General features: G+C 35.4%; 1 protein-coding gene and 1 long non-coding RNA gene across 9 annotated transcripts; both read right to left on the reverse strand.

The window, feature by feature from the left end:
* Nucleotides 1–800: 800 nt before the first annotated feature.
* LOC135608935 (uncharacterized) lies at nucleotides 801–7,481 on the reverse strand. Of its 8 annotated transcripts, none has more exons than XM_065102011.1 (6): nucleotides 7,248–7,481; nucleotides 5,655–5,810; nucleotides 3,917–3,970; nucleotides 3,727–3,774; nucleotides 1,533–1,603; nucleotides 801–995 (listed from the first exon to the last, which is right to left on the reverse strand). In XM_065102011.1, exons 1-5 carry the CDS (start codon nucleotides 7,447–7,449, stop codon nucleotides 1,536–1,538), a joined length of 528 nt encoding a protein of 175 aa, XP_064958083.1. In that variant the 5' UTR covers nucleotides 7,450–7,481; the 3' UTR covers nucleotides 801–995; nucleotides 1,533–1,535. The 8 variants fall into 8 exon arrangements, with proteins under 8 accessions (XP_064958083.1, XP_064958081.1, XP_064958082.1 ...); XM_065102009.1 differs by having other exon boundaries at nucleotides 1,533–1,606; XM_065102010.1 differs by having other exon boundaries at nucleotides 3,727–3,777.
* A 2,364-nt stretch (nucleotides 7,482–9,845) lies between these two features.
* Nucleotides 9,846–14,359, reverse strand: LOC135608937 (uncharacterized). Its single transcript, XR_010485647.1, has 5 exons — nucleotides 13,748–14,359; nucleotides 12,925–12,969; nucleotides 12,726–12,776; nucleotides 10,546–10,619; nucleotides 9,846–10,008 (listed from the first exon to the last, which is right to left on the reverse strand). It is a non-coding gene; the product is annotated as an uncharacterized LOC135608937 (long non-coding RNA).
* Between the last annotated feature and the right edge of the window lie 1,093 nt (nucleotides 14,360–15,452).

Raw genomic sequence — 15,452 nt, forward strand, 5'->3', positions numbered from 1 at the left:
AGACAGATGGTGTTGAATAATATTTACATAGTATAAATCAATATAATATATTATGCATACCACGTTCTCTCGCAAGATTATGCGGCGAGATCCCCGAGAAAGGTGGATCTTGCCTTTTCGGAACTCAGAGTATCGATCATAAGGTTGGTATTCTTCGGGAAAAGCAAAAAGGAGCGGCAAACCGGAAGATCCATATCTAACGAGCCATGGCTTTGCGTTGCAAGTTTTGCTTCAGGAAGAAGAGCGGCATCGGCAGTAGCAGAAACGAGCCGAAGCATTAGCGTCATGCCTTCGTTCGTTTTCAGGTTCGTGTAAATGCCTCACATGAAACCTTTCAATTTGCCTTTAACCTGCTCCTGCATGAAGGGCATAACATCGTGCGTCTTCAACCTCAAGTTTTAAGGACGTGCTCCCTCAGGCACCAATCTGAGATTCAAAAGCATAGGGTGTCTCAGTCTCTAAGAGTGAACACAATATGTTCCTCTTCAAACAATCCTAACCAAGCCTTAGTTCCCGTTTCGACCTATACATCTCTCTCTCTCTCTCTCTCTCTCTCTCCTGAATGTGTGAAGCACATCACTTTCGTAATAGTAAGTACTTTAAAAAAGTGCTTTTCTTCCAAATTTTCTGCTAAAACTAGAATAAAATGTCTCATATTTTTCAGTTTGAATATGTGGATATCCATCAATCTATATTATGGACTGATCAGTCCAAAATGTTTTGGCTCACAGACCTAATATATGTAGCACATAAGCGACGTCTATTTAAAGAAACAAACATGTAATCATGCAGTCAAAAGATTATCCAGAATTCCTGTGTGCAGCCATATTCATGAAAAATACATATCCATATTCAAATCTCCATGCTAAAGAGAAACAACAGTATTAATAAAAGAAACACGCCATCCACACTTGAGTAATAAGTGACAAAAGTGCCAATCAAATTAAAAGTCTATTGAAAATAAGGATCTGCTCTGCTCGATCATCAAAATAGATCTGCATTATCATTAGAAAAACAATGTAATTAATACTAACAGGGGTAATTATCTACAAAATGTTATACATGAATAGTTTCAATTTGGACAATGACCCTTTTTTTTTTTTTTAACATACTCACTGATCGATCGATCGATCTCTGACATGATCATTTCATTTTCTATTATTTACCATCCTAGGTCATTGGCATTTCCAATTTGATCCAAAAGTCTTGTGTTATTGGTTTAGCCCTAGTCTTGCTATCAAAATTTATTCCACCTGCTTGTTGAAATAAATGAAAATTTGATTCATTGGGCCAACAGGACACAATAATCTTCTTTTTTTTTTCCCTCGCATTCCACTCCATGTCCTTTTTCTAGTTTCTTGATTTTCTAGGAAAGATCATTACTCCTGTTATCCTCTCTGAATCGTTGTCTTCAAGATATTAATTTGTTATTAATTTATTAAATTTTACATGGGAATTCATTGTTTCATGAGGGGCAAAAAACCTAAACTAACAAGGAATTATTATCTACCCTTGACAGAGAGAATCCTTACAGTTTATGGAGCTCCTGGTCCCGGCGCATGCGGTGGCTTTGGCGGATCTACTGGAGATTTGTCAGGGACTTCTGCTGCAGAACACCCAACATTTAGCTAATTTATGAAATACTTGCTGGTAAGTAGAGTTTTTATATCCTAGCATAGAAAAACATGATTAAACTTTGTCTAGAATTGAATTTATATTTGATAGATGTGTGTCCTTGATAAACTGAGAAAAGCTAGATCTTAACAATCATATAGCAGAACTTTTGCAAAAAACTAGGACTATAGCAAGATGTGCAGCACATCACAACCAATTGGTGAACAAGTACTACTGTTCTCAAATTAGAACTAATAGATGGAAACAAGAGAAGAGATCATGGTAACAAGATGAAGTAACTCCAATATGGAAGTGTACTATGGCATCCAAAAGGTACTTTCTGTGTCTCAGTACTTTTAAGCAGTCAAACATCTGAAAGGTACTTCATTGAAACAAACATATGTGGCCCTTCAGCTTATTCAAATTAGGCACTTGCTTTGGTTGGAGCTGAGCTAATGGATGTAGGGATTGGTTTGCAATAATTTAAAACACTAAGCATTTCTCGGAGAATAATTGGAAATTTGAAAAGATGCTATCGGAAGTGGCTCTTTTCTCGTGCGAATAGGGCAAACATTGCAAAGTCCAACGGCTTTTGTATTGTTTAAGGAAAACAATATATATATAGGAGTCTTAATCTTAAACATGTTTACAGCTGAAGACGCAAAGAGATTGATGCTAGATTGTTAATATTAATGTGTCAAAGAAGAATTCAGACCATTAACATTCTGTAAGCTAGATGATCGAGTTTCTTAGGAACAAGCGCTACTCCCATATCTAATAAAATGGAACACTCTTCCTGGTGTTGGGACACAAACACCAATTGAATCTGAACTTTATTGTGGGGCTCAAATGAGGACAAAGATCATATCCTAATTGGTTTAATCAGTGTTGAATAAACAATATATACAATTAACAACCTGAGCTCCTTAGTAGCTTCAAAGGCTCATTCTTGGCAGAGAAAATTCACGGCTTCACATATGATTATATCTGACCTTTGGTTTTTACTAGATCTCTTTGAAAGATATTTTAGCTTGGACCAGCCATTCATTCAAGGCCTTGGTGCCAAAAGAGGGAGTTGCACATCCTATGAGTTGTGACCACTATATTCTAATCCACTCATTAGCTAACATAATCTCAAAGCTCCTAGCATATCAAGTGAAAATGATGACTTCAAGTCTAGTGGGCTTCTCAATTAGGTTTCCAGGTCGGAACTGAGATTTTTTTTTTTTTCTCAACTCAGTTCATCTTAATCTATTCTCATGTAATGGTCGAAGAAATAATTTTGATCCTTTCCAAATCTCTTTGAAGATGCTTATTTGCATAGCATTATTAGTTGATAAGCATTTTTTTCCCTTGCAACATTGACAATGATAGAAGTATAGAAAAAGACAGATGTGAAGAAGAGTTCTTTCGATCAAAGTCATAATCTTTTGAGTTCTCAAGAATGTACAGTTTTGGTGCCAGTGAAGATCAAGTAAATCAAGATACCCTTCAAGCTTTAGCTGTTCAAAGATAGTAACATATATAAGATTGTCTTGAGAGAAAAGGTATCAAAATGAATAACCAATGTGCTTTATCTTGAGTGTCTAGGGAATATGAATAAGATGATTTTTCATGAAATAAATGAATTCTCATTAGGGTCTTAACTTTAGAACCTCAATCTATAGAGCCTGCTACTAGACATCTCAAGCTTTCTTAGGTGATGTATCCAAAAGTTTAAGGAATAAAAAAATTACTAATCGTAAGCGATGTTATCACCTAGGTTATGGGTTCTGTAATTTGATCGGAATAAGATAGTTTTCCGGATCAAGTCTATCTCGCACGATAGAAAAGAGAGAGAAAAAAACAAGGAGTTGCTATTTCAAAAAGTGAACAATTGGTACATATGTTATAAGAACAAGGAGAAAAATGAGATGTGGAGGGTTGTGTAGTTCCCAAGTGAGGTGTGATTACAGTTAAAGTGATTGTCATGCAATGCATATAATCTAAATTAGCTACTGGTTTGATGCCCCAAGTGGCATCTCAAACCGCTGAATTGTCTTATCTTAAAAGCTAATGGAAAAAGCACAAAAATACAGTAGGAACTAGGTGAGATCTTTGCGTTGTTGTTACCTGGTGAGGCTTCATGCAAAGAACCACCAACACAATCAGCACATTGATCTGCTGAAGACATCAAAAGGCTATGACTATATAAGTATCTTCTTTAATATTATTCCACCTTTGAAGTAAAAAATAATAACCATTTCTACTATGGTAGAATGCTTTAAGTAAATAATGACTTTTTCGATAAAAGTAGACATACAGCTGTCATCTTCCTTAAGAAGTCTTCTTGACGACTTTCCCATTGTTGACGCATCTACAAAACATGCTGCATATCATCAGGCAATTATGCAAAAATCATGGTAAGATTAATAAAACATTCTCAGTGATCTACAAAAACATGTGTTTGCAGTGAGAATCTAGATTTGTTATAGACCCATAAAACAAGTCGCTTGTCCTGTACTTACTACAAACTCTATAATGAGCGAAGGTAAATTTCTTTAGGCACTAAAACCAAAGAGCACAACTATTTTGACCCATCTTCATCACCTGTATTATTGAAAGCAAACTATAAAATATATAGTTTGTAGTTTGTGTCCGTAGCAAGAAAATGTAGTTTGTGTCCAGAGCCATATAAAATATATAGTTAGGTTAAAAAGGAAAAGGAATGCTTCCAGCAGGGATCGCTGACGGCAGAAAAGGTGACACCAGTCTGTGGAGACTGGACCTTACCAATGCCAACGTTGTTGTGTCAATGAATGCGTCGAAAACTACAGCAGCAGGAATCTTGCATTGGCAAACAGGTATTTCCAGCATAACATGCATGGTAGAGATAAATTTTCATGTGCATATAGATGAAAACTAGATTTATAATTTACTGGAACCAGATTAATCGCATTAGTAGGTTAAGATTCCATTTTACATCATTTGTGTTTTACATTTTCTTTGAAGGTTTAGGGTTTTGGATTTACGTATTTACCTATTAGAAAGCAAATGAGATTACTAAAATTATGAGATAGAATTTTTTTGCAAAAGACTATGAGATATATTGATCAATGCAAAATATTTATTTTAACTGGGTTATAGCAAAATACACATTAACAAGAAATGGATGGATGAACTAAAATTACTGTTCCAAAATTAGAACTAATGGAAAAAAGCAGAAACTAGGAGTTGCATGAGTCCTTTGAATAGTTGTCAGCTGGTGGTGTCTTGACATCTGATTCATCGTCTATTTTACCACCTCGGCAATCAGGACATTCATCTACTAAAGACATAATAAATGGCTATGACTATACAAGTATCTTATTTCACATATTCCATTTTTGAAGCAAGGTGAAAAATCTTAACCATTTCTACATGATCGTAGATTGCTCGGAAAGTCACCACTTCATTTTTTTTTTACCTTAAAGAACTTCAAGAACATACTCTTCTTTTGGACTGAATTTGTAGATCCAAATTTGAGAGCTTTTTTTGGTGACCTTTCCATTCTAGACATGTCTACACAACATGATATGTACTATTAACTATTAAGTATTCACAAATATGCTGGTAAGATCGATAAAACATCGAAGGTCACCACTTCATTTTTTTTCACTTCAAAGGAACATCAGATGCATACCTTTCTTTTGGAATGAACTTGTGGCTGCAAAATTGAGATTTCCTCTTGGTGACCTTGCCACTCCAGACATATATACAGAACAAGACATGTATCGTTAGGTATTTATATAGATTCACCACTTCATTTTTCCGCTTTAAAGGAATATCAGGGACATATATTCCTTTTAAATTGAACTTGTGGATGCAAATTTGAGAACTCTCTTGGTAACCATGCCATTTTAGGAATATAGAGGAGACCCACATTTAGTAATTATAACCAAATATCATCACACATCTAGTTCAAGCATGAAACAGATTACAGGAAAAACATATTGGAAAATGTAGTTTGTAACCAGAGTAACACCAAATAAATGAGAAGATTAGGGATGTATATTGCTTACAGTAGGGACAGTTGATATTGGTGTTGGCAATCCCAGAAGTGACCATAAGCTGAGGAGATTGGACTTCTCCAACCTCCGTGCTGAGGCAGCAACTAATGCCTCGCAGCTTGTGGTAGCAGAAGTACTGCAGTGCTGAAGGGGTCTGACCAATGTAACCTACATAGTAGAGATGAATTGTCATATGCTGTTTAGTTTAGTTTAGTTTAAATTTTCATTTGAAATAATGGAAGATGGTAAGTTGCAACAAGATTAATTAGTCTAAGTATAACAAATAGACTGTCATGAAATTTAAATGATTAGACTCCAATTAATTACGTTTCTCTATCTTGTAAACTTTTATCTAGACTTAAGGGGCTGTCTTTGTTTCTACACATGATAGCCATTCAGAAATCAGAAGCAGAAGTTGGAGGTGGAGAATTTTCCGTAATTAGGGTGTGAATGGGATTGATAGATCAAGCTTCCAAATGGTTCTCCTTTTAGGAAATGCAAGAGAGATCACATTGGTTGGGTCTTGAAAAAGCCTATTGTTAAGCCATCATTTCATTGGTATTTTGCAGGTATTGTCAAGTTGGTATGAGAATTATATCATTATCCTTAGGTTGGTCCAATTCAAATCTACCTGAACCTTTGACAAAAAAAGTATGAATAAAACAACCGTTTCTCTTATCAAAACCACTTGGTACATTAATTATCTCATTATACTTAAAGTAGTCCAATTCAGACAAACTTACACCAGGAAGGAAAAGAATAAGCAACCATGTCACTTACCAAAACCTGGAACATAAAAGGAAATCTTAGATTGTCGAACTAAGTAAAAAAGGTAAAATATAACATTTAGAATAAATATTTTAAGGGCTTTCCCCCTTAGAAGACCATATAATGAGTGATATTGGTATTAACATCAATCTTTTCTACATTATCATTTTAGAAGACAGTAGCGAAAAGTATGGCTGTAAATTATGATAAACATAAATTTCTGAAAAATTAGGATTTCTCCATTCTGAAATGAGAGATCATTAGTTTAAACATTCCAGTTTTTTTTTTCTCAATTTTGACAACTGATATATATCCATGATCTCTGTGCAAAGCAGATGTTATTTGCTTAACATGGACCATGATCTCTGTGCAAACTTATACCATAATTGGACTAAACTTGTGGATGTAGCTCTGAGACATGGTGACTCTTTCCACTATAAACATATCTATGTGTGTCAAATAATGCAATTTAAATAACACTTTTTAATCCTGTGCAGGTAAAGATCCCAGTTAATATTATTCTAAAACAGACTTCTTCGCTTATCCCTTATCTCTTAGTTCTCTGTTTTTGTGTTTCTTTCTATTCCTCTTCTTCTACGCTCATCATCCCTTTTCCATCCAAACAGACCAGAGAACAAGAATTCCTTCGATAAATTCCCCATATCTTCTCAATAAAATCTGAGGCAACACTCCTCTTCACAGAAATTAAAAAAAAAAATGCAAAATACAAAATAAACAGAGCACGCCCTTAAAAAAATTGCTAAAGAATCAAAATTGTAGCTCATAATTGTCCGGACTACATAAATACAAATCAGCTAGCAAGAGATGCTCACTTACCGCCACATCGATCATCGGCGGCTGCGTTAGTGAGTCCAGAAGTGTCCTTGAGCCGCAGAGGTTGGGATTCGCAAGCCGAGGTGCCATCAGAGAGGCGTAGCGGGTAGCAAAAGTAGCGGGTGGCAAAAGTAGGTCGGCAACAAGACTCGGATATCATGATTCCAGTTAGGATTGTAAAGATCATGAAGACGGTCTTATCCATGGGTTTCGAGGGAGGAGGAGATCGAAGCAGAAATCGAGGACGGGAAACAGGATGTACCGGACTGGTGTGTGTAGGGGTTTTTATAATTTTTAAAATTATGCATTTGGATACCTATAATTTTTAAAATTATGCATTTGGATGCCCAGAACGGAGGCACATATGCACTTGGATACCTATAATTTTTAAAATTATATTAGGATATGTATATCTATGAAAATAAAATATTAAAATCTATTTCACCAACTCTACTTATACAAATATCATAGATTTATTATTAAATATATATTGGCTCTATCTTACTTCAATTTATCATTGAGTATGTACGATATTTCAATCAGCATAATTGATAACATAGAAAGAATTAAGATTAAACATTTTACTTTTATAAATATAAAAATATTAATATAATTTTTAAAATATAAAGATCAAAAAGTTAAAAATAAATAATTATAAAAGTAATATATAATTAATCTTTTAGGGTACGACACATGATAGGCTCTGATGAAATCTTAAACTCGAGCATTATGACAACATCAAGCCTAACGCATCTAATTGAAAAGAGCAAACACCTTAATAATTTTAAGTATCATTTTTATAATTTATTTTTGATTTGATCATCCACTTATAAGGAGGCATAAAGTTTTCGTTATATTTAACATCCTTATTTATAATAATATATATTATTAGGAAGAGAATCCCATCTTCTTTATTTATCTTTAATAATAATAATAATAATAATAAATATTATCTTTAACATTCTTATCTATATTAATACATATATTTTTTTATATTAAACTTTTTTCAGCACCAATATGTAAATACTGAGAAGGATAAATTTTCATATGCATATAGACTCATTTTCATCAAAGTCTCCTACCAACTCCAATGTCTTTTTTTTGCATTTTGGAAAAATACATGAGCTGTATTTGGACTCAAGGACTCGAGGTGCATCAGATGAGTAGAGTAGAGATATTAGAATATTCTCTTGGGTTAAGCACATTATAAAAAATTCATCAAGCCATGATAATCAAAGTTAGTTGCCATTTATTCAAAAAAAAAAAATATTATTCTAAGATTAACTATAACGGTGGAAGGATCATGACGAAAATCTCATTTGATGTCGATCTTCATGTAAATCGATCACGAGTATGTGCCTGAGCCTCTCCTTAATCATCAATCGAGTGTTCAAGCATCCCTTTCGATCACGTTAGACTTGTGACAAATCTGAACCGAATCGAAAAACATCCACCACAACAACAACAAATGACATCTAACATATACGAACTAGCAGATACGTACGTGAGGCCTGATCCTATATCAATAGCCTATGCTTCGTTAAGGTCAAATCAAACTATTACCAGGATTGAAGGACAACCTAAGTTCGGTTTGAGTTGAAGTTATTTTTTTGCGTCTGCCAAGTACTTCCTCGTTGGCAACATAATCTTATAACCACTCTATAGCAATACTTGGAAGACGGAACGTTTCGAGCCACATGACTGAGCGTGTGAGGGAAAATTTGTTGGCGAATGGAGGCAAATTGTTGGTGAACCCGAGAGAGATGATAGCGAGCGATTGGCAGACTGATGGCGTTAAATATTATTTACATAGTATAAATCAATATAATATATTATAAATACCACGTTCTCGCACGTTGATGCGGACGAGTTCCCCCAGAAAGGTGGATCTTGCCTTTTAGGAAGACAGAGTATCATTAGGTCAGTATTCTTCGGGAAAAGCAAAAAGGAGCGGCAAACCGGAAGATCCATATCTAACGAGCCATGGCATTGCGTTGCAAGTTTTGCTTCAGGAAGAAGAGCGGCATCGGCAGTAGCAGAAACGAGCCGAAGCATTAGCGTCATACCGTCGTTCGTTTTCAGGTTCGTGTAAATGCTTCACATAAAACCTTTCGATTTGCCTTTAACCTGATCCTGCATGAAGGGCATAACATCGTGCGTCTTCAACCTCAAGTTTTAAGGACGTGCTCCCTCAGGCACCGATCTGAGATTCAAAAGCATAGGGTGTCTCAGTCTCTAAGAGTGAACACAATATGTTCCTCTTCAAACAATCCTAACCAAGCCTTAGTTCCCGTTTCGACCTATACATCTCTCTCTCTCTCTCTCTCCAGAATGTGTGAAGCACATCACTTTCGTAATAGTAAGTACTTTAAAAAAGTGCTTTTCTTCCAAATTTTCTGCTAAAACTAGAATAAAATGTCTCATATTTTTCAGTTTGAATATGTGGATATCCATCAATCTATATTATGGACTGATCAGTCCAAAATGTTTTGGCTCACAGACCTAATATATGTAGCACATAAGCGACGTCTATTTAAAGAAACAAACATGTAATCATGCAGTCAAAAGATTATCCAGAATTCCTGTGTGCAGCCATATTCATGAAAAATACATATCCATACTCAAATCTCCATGCTAAAGAGAAACAACAGTATTAATAAAAGAAACACGCCATCCACACTTGAGTAATAAGTGACAAAAGTGCCAATCAAATTAAAAGTCTATTGAAAATAAGGATCTGCTCTGCTCGATCATCAAAATAGATCTGCATTATCAGTAGAAAAACAATGTCAATAATACTAACAGGGGAAATTATCTACAAAATGTTATACATGAATAGTTTCAATTTGGACAATGACCCTTTTTTTTTTTTTTAACATACTCACCGATCGATCGATCGATCTCTGACATGATCATTTCATTTTCTATTATTTACCATCCTAGGTCATTGGCATTTCCAATTTGATCCAAAAGTCTTGTGTTATTGGTTTAGCCCTAGTCTTGCTATCAAAATTTATTCCACCTGCTTGTTGAAATAAATGAAAATTTGATTCATTGGGCCAACAGGACACAATAATCTTCTTTTTTTTTTCCCTCGCATTCCACTCCATGTCCTTTTTCTAGTTTCTTGATTTTCTAGGAAAGATCATTACTCCTGTTATCCTCTCTGAATCGTTGTCTTCAAGATATTAATTTGTTATTAATTTATTAAATTTTACATGGGAATTCATTGTTTCATGAGGGGCAAAAAACCTAAACTAACAAGGAATTATTATCTACCCTTGACAGAGAGAATCCTTACAGTTTATGGAGCTCCTGGTCCCGGCGCATGCGGTGGCTTTGGCGGATCTACTGGAGATTTGTCAGGGACTTCTGCTGCAGAACACCCAACATTTAGCTAATTTATGAAATACTTGCTGGTAAGTAGAGTTTTTATATCCTAGCATAGAAAAACATGATTAAACTTTGTCTAGAATTGAATTTATATTTGATAGATGTGTGTCCTTGATAAACTGAGAAAAGCTAGATCTTAACAATCATATAGCAGAACTTTTGCAAAAAACTAGGACTATAGCAAGATGTGCAGCACATCACAACCAATTGGTGAACAAGTACTACTGTTCTCAAATTAGAACTAATAGATGGAAACAAGAGAAGAGATCATGGTAACAAGATGAAGTAACTCCAATATGGAAGTGTACTATGGCATCCAAAAGGTACTTTCTGTGTCTCAGTACTTTTAAGCAGTCAAACATCTGAAAGGTACTTCATTGAAACAAACATATGTGGCCCTTCAGCTTATTCAAATTAGGCACTTGCTTTGGTTGGAGCTGAGCTAATGGATGTAGGGATTGGTTTGCAATAATTTAAAACACTAAGCATTTCTCGGAGAATAATTGGAAATTTGAAAAGATGCTATCGGAAGTGGCTCTTTTCTCGTGCGAATAGGGCAAACATTGCAAAGTCCAACGGCTTTTGTATTGTTTAAGGAAAACAATATATATATAGGAGTCTTAATCTTAAACATGTTTACAGCTGAAGACGCAAAGAGATTGATGCTAGATTGTTAATATTAATGTGTCAAAGAAGAATTCAGACCATTAACATTCTGTAAGCTAGATGATCGAGTTTCTTAGGAACAAGCGCTACTCCCATATCTAATAAAATGGAACACTCTTACTGGTGTTGGGACAGAAACACCAATTGAATCTGAACTTTCTTGTGGGACTCAAATGAGGACAAAGATCATAACCAAATTGGTTTAATCAGTGTTGAATAAACAATATATACAATTAACAACCTGAGCTTCTTAGTAGCTTCAAAGGCTCATTCTTGGCAGAGAAAATTCACGGCTTCACATATGATTATATCTGACATTTGGTTTTTACTAGATCTCTTTGCAAGATATTTTAGCTTGGATCAGCCATTCATTCAAGGCCTTGGTGCCAAAAGAGGGAGTTGCACATCCTATGAGTTGTGACCACTATCTTCTAATCCACTCATTAGCTAACATAATCTCAAAGCTCCTAGCATATCAATTGAAAGTGATGACTTCAAGTCTAGTGGGCTTCTCAATCAGGTTTTCAGGTCGGAACTGAGATTTTTTTTCTCTCAACCCAGTTCATCGTAATCTATTCTCATGAAATGGTCGAAGAAATAATTTTGATCCTTTCCAAATCTCTTTCAAGATGCTTATTTGCATAGTATTATTAGTTGATAAGCATTTTTTCCCTTGGAACTTTGACAATGAAAGAAGTATAGAAAAAGAAAGATGTGAAGAAGAGTTCTTTCGATCAAAGTCATAATCCTTTGAGCTCTCAAGAATGTACAGTTTTGGTGCTAGTGAAGATCAAGTAAATCAAGATACCCTTCAAAGTTTAGCTGTTCAAAGATAGTAACATATATAAGATTGTCTTGAGAGAAAAGGTATCAAAATGAATAACCAAAGAGTGTCTAGGGAATATGAATAAGATCATTTTTCATGAAATAAATGAATTCGCATTAGGGTCTTAACTTTAGAACCTCAATCTATAGAGCCTGCTGCTAGACATCTCAACCTTTCTTAGGTGGTGTATCCAAAAGTTTAAGGAATCAAAAAATTACTAATCGTAAGTGATGCTATCACCTAGGTTATGGGTTCTGTAATTTGATCGGAATACGATAGTTTTCCGGATCAAGTCTATCTGGCACGATAGAAAAGAGAGAGAGAAAAAAACAAGGAGTTGCTATTTCAAAAAGTGAACAATTGGTACATATGTTATAAGAACAAGGAGAAAAATGAGATGTGGAGGGTTGTGTAGTTCCCAAGTGAGGTGTGATTACAGTTAAAGTGATTGTCATGCAATGCATATAATCTAAAGTAGCTACTGGTTTGATTTCCCGAGTGGCATCTCAAACCGCTGAATTGTCTTATCTTGAAAACTAATGGAAAAAGCACAAAAATACAGAAGGAACTAGGTGAGATCTTTGCATTGTTGTTACCTGGTGAGGTTTTATGCAAAGAACCATCAACACAACCAGCACATTGATCTGCTGAAGACATCAAAAGGCTGACTATGTAAGTATCTTCTTTAATATTATTCCACCTTTGAAGTAAAAAAATCATAACCATTTCCACTATGGTAGAATGCTTTAAAGTAAATAATGACTTTTTCGATAAAAGTAGACATGCGGCTATCACCTTCCATGAGATATCTTCCTTTCGACTTTCCCATTGTTGACGCATCTGCAAAACATGCTGCATATCATCAGGCAATTATGCAAAAATCAAGTTTTTTTTTTTTTTTTGCAAGGATAACGATGAACATTAGATTTGTTATACATTCTTTCTTTTGAATAATGGCAGTTTTTCGTATTCTCTTTTTCAACTTTCTTCACTATCATTCTTCTTTTGTATTTATCTTTAGCATCTTCTTCACCTATATGTTAAAAATGTTCACGTGCATAAGATGAAAAGATGTGGACTAAAAAGGATAATCTCACATCGCTAAAGATTAAGATAGTTAGATTACATATACTACTACTAGGTTTGGTACATAATCCAGAAACTTGAGCTTTTGGATTGAATTTGTATCTGACCTATTATAATATATAATCTCTTTTTTCTTTCTTTTTTTCCATCCCACTCTTCTTTCTAACAGCCTATCAGACCTGATGAATTGGTTGGACATATGCCCCATTCATCCATCCTTCTTCTACAGCACCTTTCCTCTTATACCCACCCCCACCCCCACCCCCATCCCCACCCCCCGCCCCCCTCGCCGAGTTTCTTTAACGATTCGACCTTGCAAAATCTAAATAAAGGATTAAAATGTTTGTGTAGGCGCGCTCATAATCAAGCCCAGAAAGACGATCGCAAGGATAAACTGTAGATAGGTCCAAATGCTCGAAAACCACTCGATTCTCTTGATCACCCAGATTTTAGGTTTACACATCATAAATTGATAACCTAGTTACATCCAAGGCCTAGTCAAAGAAGAAGTTAGGTTAAGATAGATACTTACAATCACGAGAGTGAACAGCGGCGGCGATGGCGAGTGAGAACATAAGGAAGAGGATCACCAGACGGGCCGGCCGTTTTCGCCATTTCTTCTGGGAAGGCGAGGACGGGCCACAAGGGAATGATGCTCATGGAATTTTGAACCTATTAATTAGTTGCTTCATGGAATGATGAAAATTGCTTGAAACAACAAATGAACAATTGGTTGGCCTGCTACAGTCCAAAGCGGAAGCCACATGACGTGGTATCTTTGACCTTTGATGGGGGCTCATTGTCAACAACAAATGAACAATTGTTGTCCTGCTACAGTCCAAAGCGGAAGCCACACGAATTGTTGTTATCTTTGACCTTTGAAGGAGGCTCATCGCCAACAACAAATGAACAATTGGTTGTCTTGCTACTGTCCAAAGCGGAAGAAGCCACATGAATTGCCATCTTTGACCTTTGATGGAGGCTCATTGTCAACAACAAATGAACAATTGTTGTCCTGCTATCTTTGACCTTTGATGGAGGCTTAACTTGCGAGATGCTACACCGTTCATGTCTTCTCCGGCGTAAGGGATGTACACAGAAACGATGGCCAAGAAGGTATCAACTGTGAATCAAAAAATTCTGTTCAGGATAAGATTGGAAATTTAAAGTTTTCTTCTTCTCAATCAATTAGGATCATCGTTTTGGTTTTAGCTGCTGCATATGATAATTTATTCAAAGATCATAAATTGATTCATGTGTGTAAACTGTTATACATTCGAGTTAATGATTCACATGCTTTTCTATGTGAGGAACGAAGTAGGTAAAAACTCGCCAATATCAAGTTTATTTATGCCCTTCAAATCAATTTTAAGGCCATATAAATATTAGAAGACGATGACAAACGTAACACACTTGTTTATTATATTAATTAAATTTATTATATATATATATATATATATATATATTACCAAGAGTAAATGATAAAGATAAAAATTTTATGTCAAAACCTTTACGAGCTAAGTTAGTTATTGTCTTCAGTTAATGTACAGAATTAAACTTAGAATAAAGAATAAGTTTTAATAGTATGGCCTGATAAATAATTCATCAATGATTGCCATCACTTGTACTATCGGACCGTGGTGTTTAATGAAAGCAGCGGTTCAATGATTAGGAAAACATAAAAAATTAATTTTTTTAGCTGTACTTTTCCAACTTTGTGTATGAAATAAATAATTCAACAATCACTGTCATTATGACATCTGTCCTCTACGTGGCCAGTTAGGCTCGATTCGCGCCAAAAAGGACAAATGAAGATTTGGTGGGCCGGACCATGTTTCTTCTGAATTCTGATTTCGTGGGCCCGCTACCCGTTCGGAACCTTCCGGAGCTTTGCGCCGATTTAGGGTTTTCGTTTCGCCTATTGATTGTTGGATTTTGAGGATAGTGAGGATCAGATCTGTGCCTGGTTGGTCTTTTGTCTTGGATAGATCGGTCAGAAGAGGTACTGAGATCTTTCACGCTTTCGTACATTGTTAATTTGAGGTTTCTCGTTATAAATTGATTCTCCCACTATGGAATTGCCAAAGTTATGGTTTTCATCATGAATGGATCCGATTTGGTGTTATTCGGCTCAGATTTGCTGCAAATCTGCCTACTCAAGTTTCACAGTTTTTCTAAAAAATCTTTGCTTTATGTGATTGATTAATCCTTTCCCCTCTTGCTTTGTATTCCTTGAA

Source organism: Musa acuminata, chromosome BXJ2-4 (genome assembly GCF_036884655.1).
Source record: "Musa acuminata AAA Group cultivar baxijiao chromosome BXJ2-4, Cavendish_Baxijiao_AAA, whole genome shotgun sequence".
Taxonomy (NCBI): domain Eukaryota; kingdom Viridiplantae; phylum Streptophyta; class Magnoliopsida; order Zingiberales; family Musaceae; genus Musa; species Musa acuminata.